Source organism: Rosa chinensis, chromosome 6, assembly GCF_002994745.2.
Source record: "Rosa chinensis cultivar Old Blush chromosome 6, RchiOBHm-V2, whole genome shotgun sequence".
NCBI classification, from domain to species: Eukaryota; Viridiplantae; Streptophyta; class Magnoliopsida; order Rosales; family Rosaceae; genus Rosa; species Rosa chinensis.
Window position 1 is genome coordinate 44801638 of NC_037093.1, and position 15271 is coordinate 44816908.

The 15271-nt window shown below is 36.9% G+C and overlaps 1 protein-coding gene across 1 annotated transcript; it reads left to right on the forward strand.

The window, feature by feature from the left end:
• The first annotated feature begins 12986 nt into the window (after positions 1-12986).
• Positions 12987-15271, forward strand: LOC112170031 (3-hydroxy-3-methylglutaryl-coenzyme A reductase 1). Its single transcript, XM_024307174.2, has one exon. The coding sequence runs from the start codon at positions 13167-13169 to the stop codon at positions 14955-14957; it is 1791 nt and encodes a 596-aa protein (XP_024162942.1). The 5' UTR covers positions 12987-13166; the 3' UTR covers positions 14958-15271.

Here is a 15271-nt window from a genome sequence, read left to right on the forward strand (position 1 = left end):
TCCAAATACTAATTTTGGAGGTATAAATAGAAGCTCTCATTTGATATTTGGAACTCCAACTTTTTTCAATTATTCTTCATATTCTAAACATGGTGTTAAGTCATATGAAAAGACAAATAAGGACAAAGAGAGAAAAATAGGAAAAAAAATATAACATTCAATTAAATTATTTTTCTTTTTCAGAATTTCTTTATATTGCCTATATAGTTTTATAATTTATCGAAAATAATTAAGTAAAAATAATCATTTCTATACATGCCCATATTTAATATAAAAGTAAATTCAAAACAATCTGATATGAAATTTCCTTAAACTAAATTTATTGAATATAATAATATAGTTATTACTCGATCTTCCAACCCAAAACCCTTGAAGTCCTTTTAGAGTGTGTTTGGATGAGGGAAAAAATGATGAAATTTAATTGAAAGTGAGGATTTCATAATTCCTAAAAGCCAATTTTCTCGTTTGGCATTATCAAATTGGAAATTTTAAATTTCTCTGTGAAAAAAAAAACGAAGGAATTCATTATTTAAATTCCTCACTTCAATTTCTACCAAAAATATGTGTCATTTACGAATTCCTTTTTAGTATTCAATTTTTATTTCCAAAGCAAGGTTTTTTTCTATGTCATTTTTTTATTTATTTTAAACTTTCTTAATTTATTATACATTTCAAATCCTAATTTTTTTGTTTTAATCAGTAAAGAACTATTATTAAAGAAGACCTCAATGGAGGTACTGATAATCGTGATTGAGAACATCACGAATACATGTAGGTGCTAGACCTATCCATACACAACTGTTAATTGCTTCAAAACCTATTCCGGCAAGTCTGTGTGCCACCATGTTGGTGGACCTTGGCTGATAATCAAGTCGGATGCTTGGGATTTTCTGAATGGAACTTTGTATGTCATCAATCAATCCTCCATTAGCTAATAGAGTGTAATATGAGCAGAGAGCCTCAACAATAGCCATTGTGCTATCACTCTCAACCACCACCTATTGTACTTGGAGGGAGACAAGTAAATCAAGACCAGCACGAATGGCCATGAGCTCACATTGCTTCGGAGACGCAGCATGTCCAACCGGACTAGCAAATGCTGCTACAAATCTTCTTGAGGCATCACGTAAGACTCCTCCTACTCCTCCCTTAGTTGTCGATGATAAGAACGCAACATCCACGTTCAATTTAAAAGCTTCATGCTCATCAAGTTTCCACTTAAATCGTGATTGCACCTTAGGTTTTTTCACACCTCCTCGAGCTTTTTGAAACTCATCAAGCTAGGAGAAGCTGCTTAATAACACATATGGAGCTGTTTGTTGTGTACCAGACCACAACATGTTGTTCCTGTTCTTCCACATAGCCCAGATCACCATCATTAAACGTGCAAAGCTGTCAGAACTCAATGTGATTGCCCTTTCCAGCATCCACTCCTTGAAGTTGAGGGAAGGTAATATGGTAGCTTGAAATTTAAATGGAGGATTCGAGAGTATGGTGGACGCTACCCGGCATTTGCAGAAAAAATGAACGACATCTTCTATTCGGTGATCACAAAGAAGGCAATTGGTGTCTCCCTCATACCCTTTAGTAAGCAGCCTTTCTTGAGTGGGAAGCAGATTATTACATGCTCGCCACACATAAATACTCACCTTTCCAGGCACTTTGGCTTGCCACAAAGTCTTCCAGAGGTCTTTGAATGGATCTCCGTTTGATGTTGCGATAAGTGTTCTGCATGACTTCCACTCTTGCAATCCAATACTCAGACTTGATAGAATAATTTCCTTTCTTCTTCGGGCTCCAGATTAACCGGTCCGAACAGTGATTTCGGCTTAGAGGAATACAAAGAATTCGTGAGGCAATGTCATGAGGAAATAAACTTTGAATTGCAGTTGCTTTCCACTGCCAAGTTGTATTATCAATGAGGTCTGTAACTTTGTTAAAAGAGGTGTGTTGAGGTTGAATAGGTTGATAAGTAGCTTGCACTGGAATCCACCTATCACTCCAAATGTCAACTTGTTCACCATCTCCAATTTTCCATTGTATGCCCACTTTAAGTACAGCCCTGCCTTGTAGTATACTTCTTCAAGAGAAGGAAGGAGAGTCACCAACTGTAGCCTCCCAAAATGAGCATTGAGGAAAGAACATAGCTTTATATAACCTAGCAATCAAAGAGTGTGGATTGGAGAGAATCCTCCATCCTTGTTTAGCAAGCATAGCAATATTGTAAGTATAGATGTTTTTAAAACCCATACCTCCCTCTTGCTTGGTTAAACAAAGTCTCTCCCAACATCTCCAATGGATTTCAAATCCTAAATAGATACAACCAAATAATAGAAACTGCAATTACTGGAATTTTAGATTGATGGAGTTAAAGATTCTATCATTTATAAATTCCTATGGATTTTATAATTTTCTCATCCAAACTCACCATTAGCAAATTCAAAGGGATTCCAGGAACATATCAAGATCGAGAACCAACCCTCTGATTAATTTTGGTGGATGAGTGACATACTCATAAGAGAGCAATATCATGTGATTTTGATTCATTTTTCTTCTCGTGGTTGAAGATAGAGATAAAAAGTAGAGTAATAAATTGTTGTATCTCATGTTCAAGGGTGTTTTGATAAAATTAAGGAGGTCTACTTAACATCTCAAGTATTCTAAAATGTAAATTAGATGTGTAATAAGTATGGGATGTCTTATTTAGGTGAGACCTCATTTACTTAGGTGAGAGCATCTTTAGCAATACTAGCCATTTTTTAGTCAAATTTTAGCCAAAATAGCTAAAAAGTCACTGCTACAATAAGTTAATCAGACGACAAAGATTTGGAGTTGTGTGATGACCAGCCTCACTGTGGTCTAAACGAGTGTTGTGTGATTGAAAAATCACACAACGGTGATTCCACCGTTGTGCAATATCCATTTCCTCAACAGATATTTAGTTCTATTGTGCGAATTCTACACAGGCATGTGCCCGGCATGGCAGTCGCCGGGATGCCTCGGCACATTCAGACAACAGAAAAAGAAGCTTTGCTGTTGTCTGAGATTCATAACACACAACAGATATAACTCATTTTTTGTTGTTTGAGGTTCATAACACACAACAGATATTACTCATTCTTTTTTGTCTGAGATTCATAACACACAACAAATATTGCTCATTTTTTGTTGTCTGAGATATGTAACACACAACCAAAGTGAAATGATCACCCTTATCTGTTGATTCACTCAGACAACAGGATGATTTTATTTCTGTTGTTTGTTATGAATCTCACACAACAGAATTTTATTTTCTTTTGTTGTTGGTTGTTAGTTCACACAACAACTATATTTGGTTATCTGTGGTGTGAATATTGTATTCAAATTGGGTAACAACCAGTGACTGTTGTAGGAGAAGCCTCAATTTTGAATTCTTTTACATTCATACAACACATTGTTTTGTATTATGTTGTATGACTAAACCTTGAACAACAACAAGAATATCAGTATAAATGTTTGTCCAAAATAATGCTCAATATATTACCATATAAACAATACTCTAATCCATACCATTCAAGTACCATTATTCAAGCATCAATACATTCAAGTAACAAGATAATGCAACAAACAAGAGCATTCTTAGCTAGCTACACATGAATAAAAAACATTCCTATTCTCGATAGATCTTAGCCTTCAGCTACCATTCGCTTCTACAAAACCTCGAATGTTTCACTCACTGGTCTGCAAGATGCAAACTAAGGGCGATATGATTATCACCATATGAAATAGAATATCCAAAACCTATAGGAAAAATGAAGCACTGTGATACTAAACTGTACCGACTCTCCATGTCTGGAAGTATATAATAGGTTTCAAAGGAAACTTTCCATTTGTTCCATCACCTTCTAGTATTGAATGCCTATCTCAACTTTAAATTTTGCAGCTTCTTGTTTGTACCTTTTAGACCTGAAGATATTGCCAAAAATGAGCAATCAATTAAGATATGAGTATCAATCCGTCTTGATCTACAATTTTTAATTGTTTGTTTACACTAGCATTAAGAGCATCGAGCCATTCTGTTTTATATTTGATTCCAGTTTACAATCTATATTAAGCCTAGCACAGTACACATGCACTAGTAATTGTTTGTACAGTTAAAACAGCTCATTACGATCATAATATCACAAAGTTCATGGCATGGAAAGGCTTTAGATAGTACACAAACTTTAGGACCAAATGTCACAAACTCATGTAGCCAAAGCCTGTAAGCATTACCTTTGTAATAAATAAAATGTCCACAATGAAAGTCCAATCTTTAAAGAAGAAAAGAAACCTGGAGTGCAATCAACCAAAAGAAAAGCTATGGTATCAGCATATGCAACAAAGCTAACCAGCAATAAAGTGAAATATAACAAGGCAAAAGCAATATAGAACAATCTTAACCAACCAATTGCTGAAAACTGAACCACCAATATTAATACCCAAACTTAACAAATTCAACTTGTATAAAACTCTAGTAAGAAAACAAGGGGAGTTCTCAATTTCAAAGAAAATAATGACAGATAGCACATTCAGAGGCACTATAAATTAAATAGATAAATAAATTACACCAATAACCAACATTTACCTATGGAAACTACAATTACAGTTCCCCCTACATTTGGAGCAATACCAGTGTATGAATTTCCCAAGTTGCAATTACACACAAACTAATATTCGGTATAATACAGAAATTAACTAAAACATTATTCAAAACAAAAACAAAGTATATGAGATGCAATACCTTGGCAGATCTATCTCATTTCTATGAGTAACAATTCCAATTAAAAATCCAGCAAACTGTAAACAATACTAGTAACTTGAGTAGAGACAAACTGGTACAAACCATTTTGGTTTCATCTCGATACTGGGCTCAAATAAAAAATGATCAAATAGAAAGGCTTTTCTCACCTGTGGTATTCAGCATAGTCAAAGTCATAGCTAATCGGCAGCTCAAATAACCTTAACATACAATTCACATCTGCCAAAAGGAAAAGAAAAAAAAAAAAAAAAAAAAAAAAGACAAACATCAATAACTATATAGCTTCAAATTCAGCCCTGGATTCAACTTCTTTAGGCATCATCAAGAAACTTGAAAATATAATATCCCTGCTGACTTGTTTTCCTCACCTTGAATGCTTGAGTGACAACTGGAAAACCGCATAATCAAGAGGCATATCAGATTTCATTTTCTCCTCCGCTCTAGTTCCTTTACTCCATAGGCCTCTTTATATAGGGAAATAAATCTTATATAAACGGAGTGCATATTAGGAAAGGAACTCAGATTAACCATCAAGTATATAGTGCATATAATGAAGTCGGCAACAGAGCTCCATTAGTACTAATAAAACTAAACCACATGCATATAATGTGAGAGCTTACCTTACATGTGAGAGCTCCCTCATAATGATTTGGTTATTCATGCCCATAACTGCCATACAAGAAAACCATACCAGATCTGAATTCAAAAAGGTTATTAAACATATCAACTGCACTAGAAGGCATGTTCTATTAATACCTATCAACTATTAATCCTCTTCTCTCACATTCACTTATTTCAAGTCCACGCATGTAAATGAAGAGAACTACCAGTTACACCAGAAGTTAGAAAACAGAGCCTTGAAACAATCAACACAAGCCAGCATTTGCTCCAAAATGCTACCTCTGCATATCGAATCAAGTTCAAAATAAAGGAACCAAACTTCTGAACACTCAAGTAATTGAAAACAAGCTCAAGTAAGTAAAACCAAGAAGCAGCTGAAACAAATTGTTTTCATCCATTGATACTTGGATAGATTAGTGACAAAAGAGAAGAAAAGCAGGAACTTCGAATTCCATGTTCTTCTTATGAACCCACAGCACAAGTACTCAACTATATTGAAGCAAAACTTCAAAATTCAGAAGCTAGAGACCTAAACTACCAAGGCCCTTATTTCTTATCATTTCGTTTCAATGAAAGCATGAAACTTTTGAAACTTTCAGAGAGAACTCAGAAGAAAGCACAAGTACCTTGACATTTTCAGGGAATTCAGGAATCTTTTACTAATCAGTTGAGACCTCCGTCAACCATATATTGGGAAACAATGCCTGTAAATCCTACCCACCATGAATATCATTACTTTGTTTCCAGAGAAACCAAAGGAAGAAGAAGAAAAAAATGCAAAGACAGTTAATTTGGGAGAGATGGAGAAGCTGAATTTCTTCATCTGAAACCTAATACTTCAGAAGAAATAAACCGAGAGACAGAGATATGTTAGCTTCCTAATAATGATTACCCTAAAATCTGTAAAAGCACTAATAAACACGCAGCTAAAAGAACTGATAATTTCTCAAGTTAAATATAAATGTAGGTTTGCTATATAAAGAATTTAAGAGTAATTCAGAACATGTAGGAGCTAGGAGAAAATACGGAAGATACAATTAGTTTATATGATAGATGATTCTTTGCAATGAAAATTAGTTGCCATTAGGTGGTACTAAAAACTTCCCATTACCTATGTAAAGGAAAGAACCTCTAAAATATGGGGAGAAATGCCAATATTTACAGTGGAGGGGAACCTTCAAAGAGCTGGGAGGAAATAAATTTTTTTGGTGGAAAGAAGGAACAAAAATAAGCTATTTGTTGGGTCCATTGGTTCTGTAGTTTGGTGGGTAGAGAAAGAAGAAGGGAAAAAAAATAAGAGAAAGAAAGAGAGAGAGAGAGAGAGAGAGAGAGAGAGAGAGAGAGAGAGAGAGAAAATAGTCTCTGGATGTGTATGGCTAGCCCCATCATTACAGAACCTACAATATGAAACTGATTATATCGTCAATGTCATGGATATCTAACAAAGTTTTACTAGCTGATGGGAAACTGGAGCTTTTAAATTTTAATCAAAGAATGCTCAATTGTGGAGCATTGTCAGAAATCCATGAAAGAGACTGTAAAGGCAAATGAATTTCTCTTAGAATGAAAACTGACAAACATACATTCTGCATTCCAAAATCTGCTTGCAAATTGCACCTATATCTAAAATTATATTGATTAGCCTCCCATTAACAAACTCCAACACCAACTCAAAATATAAAGGAAAGAACATTCCAAATTCAAACAACAAAGATCCATATATATTAAAAAGATAGGAAGATAGCTTGCCACATCTAAAAACTTACAAATCCGCTGGAAACATAGCCTATAGCAACTCCAGTTAGCAACTCCAGTCGGTATACACATGTAAAATATTGCCAGCCATTCTGATTCTAGACCCACAATGAACAAATACTCAACAAAATTAGGAGCATCATGAAGAGCATTAGAGCATATTAGAAATTGTATCATTTTCTTCTTCTTCTTCTTCTTTTTTTATTTTTTATACCTTTTAGTTGTAGCCATAATCCATATTTCTAATTATGAAAACCAATACGAAAGGATAAAGATGTAGGGGAAGGAGTCAAACCTGATCTGCAGGTGCATTCATCAATGAATGGAGCTGCAAGACTTATAAAAGATACCTTACCGACTCCAAGCAGCCTACAATGGCAAAACCTAATTATAACTCAGTATCTAGCACAGAGAGATACTAATGATGTAATACAAAGCCAACCAAAAGAAAAACATAGTGTAAAGATAGTCACACTTACATGCGACATATTGCAATGGACCAGAAATTAAATGAACTACCACTCCCAGCTGTGGCAAATGTCCAAATAGATAACCCAAGTCCAATCAGCCTAAAAGGATTGTGGCTGCAACGCACATGAACTTATAAATCAAATCGGCTAAATCACATCTCGAATAAATTCACAGCTCATCCAGTTACATAAGTACTCACCTCTTTGCCAAGAATGCAAAGATGGGTGAGACCACGAGAAGCCCAACCATAAACACAGATGATAGAACACCATCTTGAAAGTTGTTCAATTCAAAATCCCCTATGTAAGAAACGCGCCATTGTAAGCTAAATACAGCCAATGAGAATGATCACAAGGATGTTAATGTCCAATCTCTTAATTGAAACAATGAGAATGATCAAGTATATATAGACTTAACTAAAATAGTAAGCTTAAACTTTTTCTTGTAAACCCAGAGAAACAAAACCACAATTTCAATTTGTACTTCAACTTACACAGAGAAACAAGAAAATCGAAGAACAATACATAAACACTCAACCTTTAGCACTATACCACTAAACCCAGATTCATTTGAACAAAGATAAAGTTTTTTCTGTAAACAAACCTTTTGTCAAAGTGAGAGAGATCCAAATCCCAAATATGCTGTGAGAGAGTGTGAGAGAGGACTGACAGAGGATAATAGTAAGCTTAAACTTTTTCCTGTAAACCCAGAAAGAAGAACAAACCCAAGAAAGTTCTTGAAAAAAAAAAGCCCAAATTTCACCAGAGAAGTAAAGCGGACCTGGAATAAGCTCTTAATAACGTCGATCGGTGAAGTAACAGTCCGGGAAAGAGAGACAATGGTGGTTGATGGTCAAGACAGACCAAGATCTGTGCAAATCCACTTAAATTATCAAAGAAGAAGAAGAAGAAGAAACCCAGAAAGAAGAACAAACCTTTTTGGGAAAGAAATTCCAAAGTATCAATGACCTCAGTCCACCATCATAACCGAACCCTGAAACAAACCTTCAATCCGTTGTAATCACTGACTCTTTCATTCGAAAAACAAAAGAAAACTGAAACAAGGCAAAAGCGCATGAAACAAACCTGAAGAACTTCGTATCGAAGCCCTAGTTTTCCAAATCGAGATCCAAACGTAATAGGGATGGTAGTCGAGAAGTGGGTTTGATTCATCATTTGGTTGCTGGCTGTTTTGGATTTGGTTTCGAGTAAGAGTGGGTTGCTGTTTTGAAAGGAGTTGAGTAAGAGTGATTGTCGGGTTTGGTGGGAGTAATTGGGGGAGAGTAAAGGAGTAAGAGTGGTTGTCGGGCTTCAATTAAGTTATTTAGTGGGAGACTTCAATTGTCTCAAGTTTCTCCAACAACAGATAAATAAAGGACCGTTGTATGATGTATGATGACAAAGCAGGTTGGGAGGGAAAATTTGCCGCCTATGCCTACATAGGTTTCATCAAATTGAAACTTTGCTGCGCTATGCAACTTGTTGAGTTGCTTCCATGCTCAGACAACATAACTATGACAATCTGTTGTACAAATTTATGCGTCTTGCACTAGGTGTACCTAGAGGATTTCTCAAAGTTCATACAACATTTCTTATACAACAGATATCAAAAAAACTGTTGTGTGGATAGTTCAAATTGAGCTCCTTCTGGGAGGGAATTATGTGCTCATTTCCCTCCATCTAGGCCTCACATTCACACAACGGAAACTTCTTAACTCAGTTGTGCAATATCTTCTTTAAAAAAAAGTTTTCAATTTGCTTACATTCACACAACAGAAACATATTTGTACCGTTGTTGATAGAGTTCGTGTTAACACACAACAGCAAATTTTAGTTTTGTTGTGTGATGAGTGTTGTGTGTTTCGATTTTTGTAGTAGTGAGTTATTTTAGCTAGTCACTTTAGAAATACGTCTACATCAGTGCTCTCTATTTTAGTTAGGTTTGAATTTATATTATTTTTTAAATGAAGATTAAATAATTTAAATGTATTTATAAATTGCATAAAATAACTTAAAAGGAATGTTTTAAATTATAGATAGCCTCATCTCGCTCTCTATATTTAAGAGCGAGATAGCTAAAATTTATAATAGATAGCTACTTAGGAGTTTGGTGCAGCTGCCAAAATAGATAAAAAGCTAAACATGCTCCCCAAAATAGCTAAGGAGCCAAAATAGAGAGTCTGCTAAAGATACTCTGAGACTTTAACCGCTTTACTTAGGTGTAATAGTATGGGCTATCTATTCGAACTGTAACTGCTTTACTTATATGAGACCTTATTTTACTTAGGTGATTGACGGAGAGTGTTATGCACTATCTCGGTTGTGAGAAAAGACGCAGAGGGATTTAGAGGTGAGTAAATCTCATGAGGTTCATTTATGAACGGAGTTACTTTATTATTTGAAATTATTTGTTAAATTGTGAAATTGTTTTCGAAAATAAATTTTTGTTTTAAATTATATGAACTTGATCGTCTACGGTTTATAGGTAAGTAAAATGAAGTTTTATTATAAAATGAATTTTCACGAGTTTTGTAGTCGTGAATTGTAGTTGATATTAGTGGCATCCCTGAGTGGATGACTACGTGTGTGTGTGTGTATATATATATTTATGTGAAATATATACATCTTGGTGGAATTGTGTGTGTAGTTCACTATCATTGTGCAATGTGATGTTGAGGAAAATAAATGATTTTAGAAAGAAAAGACAGTTTTTTTTCGGCTTTGAGTTTTTAAAGAAGTATGTATGATTTTGGTGATGGTTTTGAGTTGAGGAAACAATATTTGGGAAATGATTTTGTTATTGTTTTGAGGTTGTTGGAGATGAGGAAATAATTTTATGTGACAACCACTGTGTTGATCTGTGAGATGATATGCTTGATGATTTTGTGTAAATGATGTGGGTTGTTGTTGAGTGATTGGTGTTATTAATGGATGATTGTGTATTGTTTTCTAGATTATTTCTATTATTTAATTGCTTGTTTTCTTTCGTAATCTTCTGAACTAAATTATATGAAGGGATTACTGTTTTCTGAATTGATTGGTTTTAATGTAATCTCTTGAACTAAACCATATGCATGGATTACTATGATTTCTATCGATTGATTTTAATGTAGTCTCCTGAACTAAACTATATGCAGGGATTATTATGATTTTGAATTTTACGCTTTTTGGTGATCTTTTGAATTAATTTTCTATACAGGGATTACTGGTTTTATTTAGTTTATTCTGTGAGTGCAGTTGTGGATGAGACTCGTAGTGAGTTCATAAATGTTTTATCACGTCATTATGGTGATAAATGCTTCCTGTCGAGAGAAAAGAAGAGTGATTTCTTTGATTTGTTGTTGAGCTTTCAAATGATTTGATTTTTCATGGTGGTGACTTGTGTTTTCCTTAAAAAGAAAAGGATTTTGCTTTTGGAGATAATCATTGTGTTGATTTGTTGTCCTTGAGTCGGAAATGTGTTTTGTAGTTATTAGAGTTAACTCACACGAGTTTGCAAAAGCTTACCGGGTTTGTTGTTTCACCCTGGTGCACTATTCCATAGTGTAAGGGTTATTGTGCAGGTCAAAGTAACCGTCGTCGAAGCTGAGGTTTTATCACTGTCATAGCTTGCACGTGGAACTGTACTTCTGGTTTTAGTCTTCTGCTGTTTACTGAGTGTGTTTACTTATTGAATTGTTCTTCAGTTTAATTTGTAAACTCTCTGTAATGTAATATGTGACTCAAAAGAACGAGTCGGTATAAACATTTGTGAGTTCGGTTTGTTTTGTTGCTTAGTTTAAATGAAAATTTTTCATAATGTTCTTTTGGGCTTGTTAAGTTATCGCGTTTCGGATTCGAATTTCTTTATTTGAAATTCAGGGCGTGACATCCAAAGACTCTAAGATTTATAATAATTCCTCGTATATGAACCAAATATTGCCAAACTCTAGAAGTAAGACATAGTGGGAAAGTTGGCATTAGTGTATTATGGCTCCGCGTGAGCATTATCTTTCCAGTATGTCGCCAAAATTGTAAAGCAAATAGAGTGGTCAGTCGTGCACTCTTTGCTAAATGGTGCGTGTTAGAATACATAGAATTAGTTGAGACTCCTGATATTATTTCGGGACGTTCTCTTCAGGCTTATTGTCATATGGGGTTTAGGCTCTATGTCCCCCCCCCTGTATTCTATGGTTTCATTATTGGTTATGGCTTAAAGGCAGCCGTTTTGGCCTTACCTCAAAAAAAAGAAAAAAGTAAGATAGTTCTATCGATTACTTTAGTCACTTTTTAATGAGAAAACTGATATCATCAAGTCTTTTATACCAATACCAAATTGGTGCCCTTATAGTTTGAAGAGTTTCTATTTTCTTTATTGTATTGTAGGCGATCTCTTCATCAACAAAAGAGAAATAGTATACTACAATTGCTTCTGTATAATCAGATTTGCTCACCTAAGGGACAGTTTTAAAGGATTGTGAGAGACAAATGCATCTTAATCACATGTATTAAATATAAAAGCAGAAATTATAATAATTTAAAATTGTGCATTTATTTTCAACCATGAGATTTACTTGTTCCTCACAGTCCCTTAAAAACTGTCTTTTAAGTGAGCAGGTCTTTCTGTATAATAAAGAAGACTATATGAAGCCGTTAGAGGACAATTTAGCTCATTTTTTTTATACCCTAAACTAACTATAAAACAGCTCATAAAGAAGCAATAATTGTACTTGCTCAAACTAGTGAAATTTATTGTGTTAAAAAGGGGATCATGTTACAACCAATTTACTACTGGACTTTCCAATAGTACAACTCATCATATTTACTTATTTAGTGAGTTTGCATCTAACCATTTTGAAATGAGGGGTCTACAACTAAATCAAAAATGATTTCCATGAACTTTGTTTGTTTCCATCAACAATTAACTTAATTTTCAATTAAGTATTTTTGACATGCATGTAATCGCTTTTTTTGTTTTTTAATAATGTTTGCAATAATATAACTCGATGTCTTGACTCTTGACTGTGTCACTAGATTAAAATAATGGTAATTTCAAAAATATATATATATATAAGTTAGAAGCGAGAATCCAAGATTGAAATAATATGGCGGAGATAAAGACGAATTAGTGAAAACCAATATAGTAAACAAAGCGGTACAAATACAGACAACAATGGGTTGTATTCTTTTGACCGTTTATGCGCTGTAACTTTGACACGTGCCAACTCTGCAGCGCACTTTTTACTGGTTCATCAAATCTGATGAGAGCTTCTTCACCCTCTGTTTACCCCTCTCACTCCTCCGCACGTGTGGGCGTCTCTCACTCACACGCTTCCAGAGCTCCACCCGAAACCAACTCTATATATACTTCCCCTAAACACTCGCTCCTCCATTCAGAGTTTCAAACTCGCAACCAACTCACAGCGACAACGGGGAAAAATTAAAGCCTTTCTCCGAGTCCCTAAACCCCAACAACAACAACAACTCCGGCTTCCTCTCTCCTCCTCCTCCTCCGGTCGCCGGCGGCGTGCAGCAGCCATCTCCTTCACCGAGTTTATACGATGGATGTCCGAAGGCGATCGGCGATGGAGCAGCCCACTAGGGGAGCTGGCGGCAGGCCGGTGAAAATGAAAGTGAAGATGGTCGATCAAAACGACGCCGTTAAGGCCTCCGACGCGTTGCCGCTGCCTATGTACCTGACAAATGCGGTCTTCTTCACTCTCTTCTTCTCCGTCGTCTACTTCCTGCTCACTCGCTGGCGCGAGAAGATCCGCACCTCCACTCCTCTCCACATGGTCAATCTGTCTGAGATTGTAGCCATCCTTGCCTTCGTAGCCTCCTTCATCTACCTCCTCGGCTTCTTCGGCATCGATTTCGTCCAGTCCTTGATTCTCCGGCCCAGTCAAGACGTTTGGGCCGCCGAGGATGACGAGGAGGACATTATTCTCAAGGAGGATGCCCGCAAAGTGCCTTGTGGCCAGGCCCTTGATTGTTCAATTCCCAAAATTGCTCCAATCGCTCCACTGAAACCTGCTCTTAAAGTTGCACAGAAGGTGTTTGATAAAGAGGTGGTGAGCGAGACCACGCCGCCTACCGCAGAGGACGAAGAGATCATCAACGCTGTGGTGGCTGGAACCATTCCCTCGTACTCACTCGAGACAAAGCTCGGCGATTGCAAGAGGGCAGCTTCTGTCAGGCGTGAGGCTTTGCAGAGAGTTACAGGCAAGTCTCTTGAGGGTTTGCCATTGGATGGATTCGATTACGAGTCAATTCTGGGTCAATGCTGTGAGATGCCAGTCGGATATGTCACCATCCCTGTTGGAATTGCTGGCCCTATTATGCTCGATGGAAGAGAGTTCTCAATCCCTATGGCCACAACTGAAGGTTGCTTGGTGGCCAGTACCAACCGCGGTTGCAAAGCCATCAACCTGTCCGGTGGAGCTGCCAGTGTGCTGTTGAAAGATGGAATGACCAGAGCACCTGTTGTCAGATTCAACTCGGCTAAGAGAGCTGCTGAGTTGAAGTTCTTCATGGAAGACCCTGAGAATGCCGACACCATAGCCACCCTTTTCAACAAATCAAGCAGATTTGGTAGACTTCAATCAGTTAACTGTGCCGTTGCTGGGAAGAACCTGTACATGAGGTTCTGCTGCAGCACTGGTGATGCTATGGGGATGAACATGGTGTCTAAAGGTGTTCAAAACGTTCTCGATTTCCTCCAGAGTGACTTCCCTGACATGGATGTCATTGGCATTTCTGGTAACTACTGCTCAGACAAGAAGCCTGCTGCTGTCAACTGGATCGAAGGCCGTGGCAAGTCGGTGGTCTGTGAGGCTGTGATCAAGGGAGACATAGTGACGAAGGTGTTGAAAACCAAGGTGGCGGCTTTGGTGGAGCTCAACATGCTCAAGAACCTTACTGGTTCCGCCATTGCTGGTGCTCTGGGTGGTTTCAATGCACATGCCAGTAACATTGTTTCGGCCGTGTACCTTGCCACGGGTCAAGACCCTGCTCAGAACATTGAGAGTTCTCACTGTATCACCATGATGGAAGCCATCAATGATGGCAAGGATCTTCACGTCTCTGTCACCATGCCGTCCATTGAGGTTGGTACCGTAGGAGGAGGGACCCAACTTGCATCCCAGTCAGCATGTTTGAACTTGCTTGGAGTGAAGGGTGCTAACAGAGAGGCACCAGGAGCGAACGCAAGGCAATTGGCCAGTGTTGTAGCTGCGTCGGTTCTTGCCGGAGAGCTTTCACTTATGTCTGCTATCGCTGCTGGTCAGCTCGTTAGGAGCCACATGAAGTACAACCGATCCAGCAAAGATGTCTCAACAATGGTTTCTGCTTAAGAGCTACAACACTCCAAAGTGCCTTTCAGGGTTCAAATGCCTCCAGACTTGAATCACTTGATGGTGTAAGACAGTTCAACAAAATAACGCTATATAAATGGACTGTCAATTTGGCATGGAGAAAGAAGATTGGAAAATAATGAACAGACAATACATAGCAGGGCTAGTCAAGAAAGATTGTACTATTTGTTCTTTCTTTGTTCAACTTCTTTCCTTTATTTATTTTTATGTCGTGTAAGAGACTTTGGGCAAAAATTCTGTAAAATGTTGATGATGATGAAAAAGGTTTAGTTTCACTTTTTACAAGTGCTATA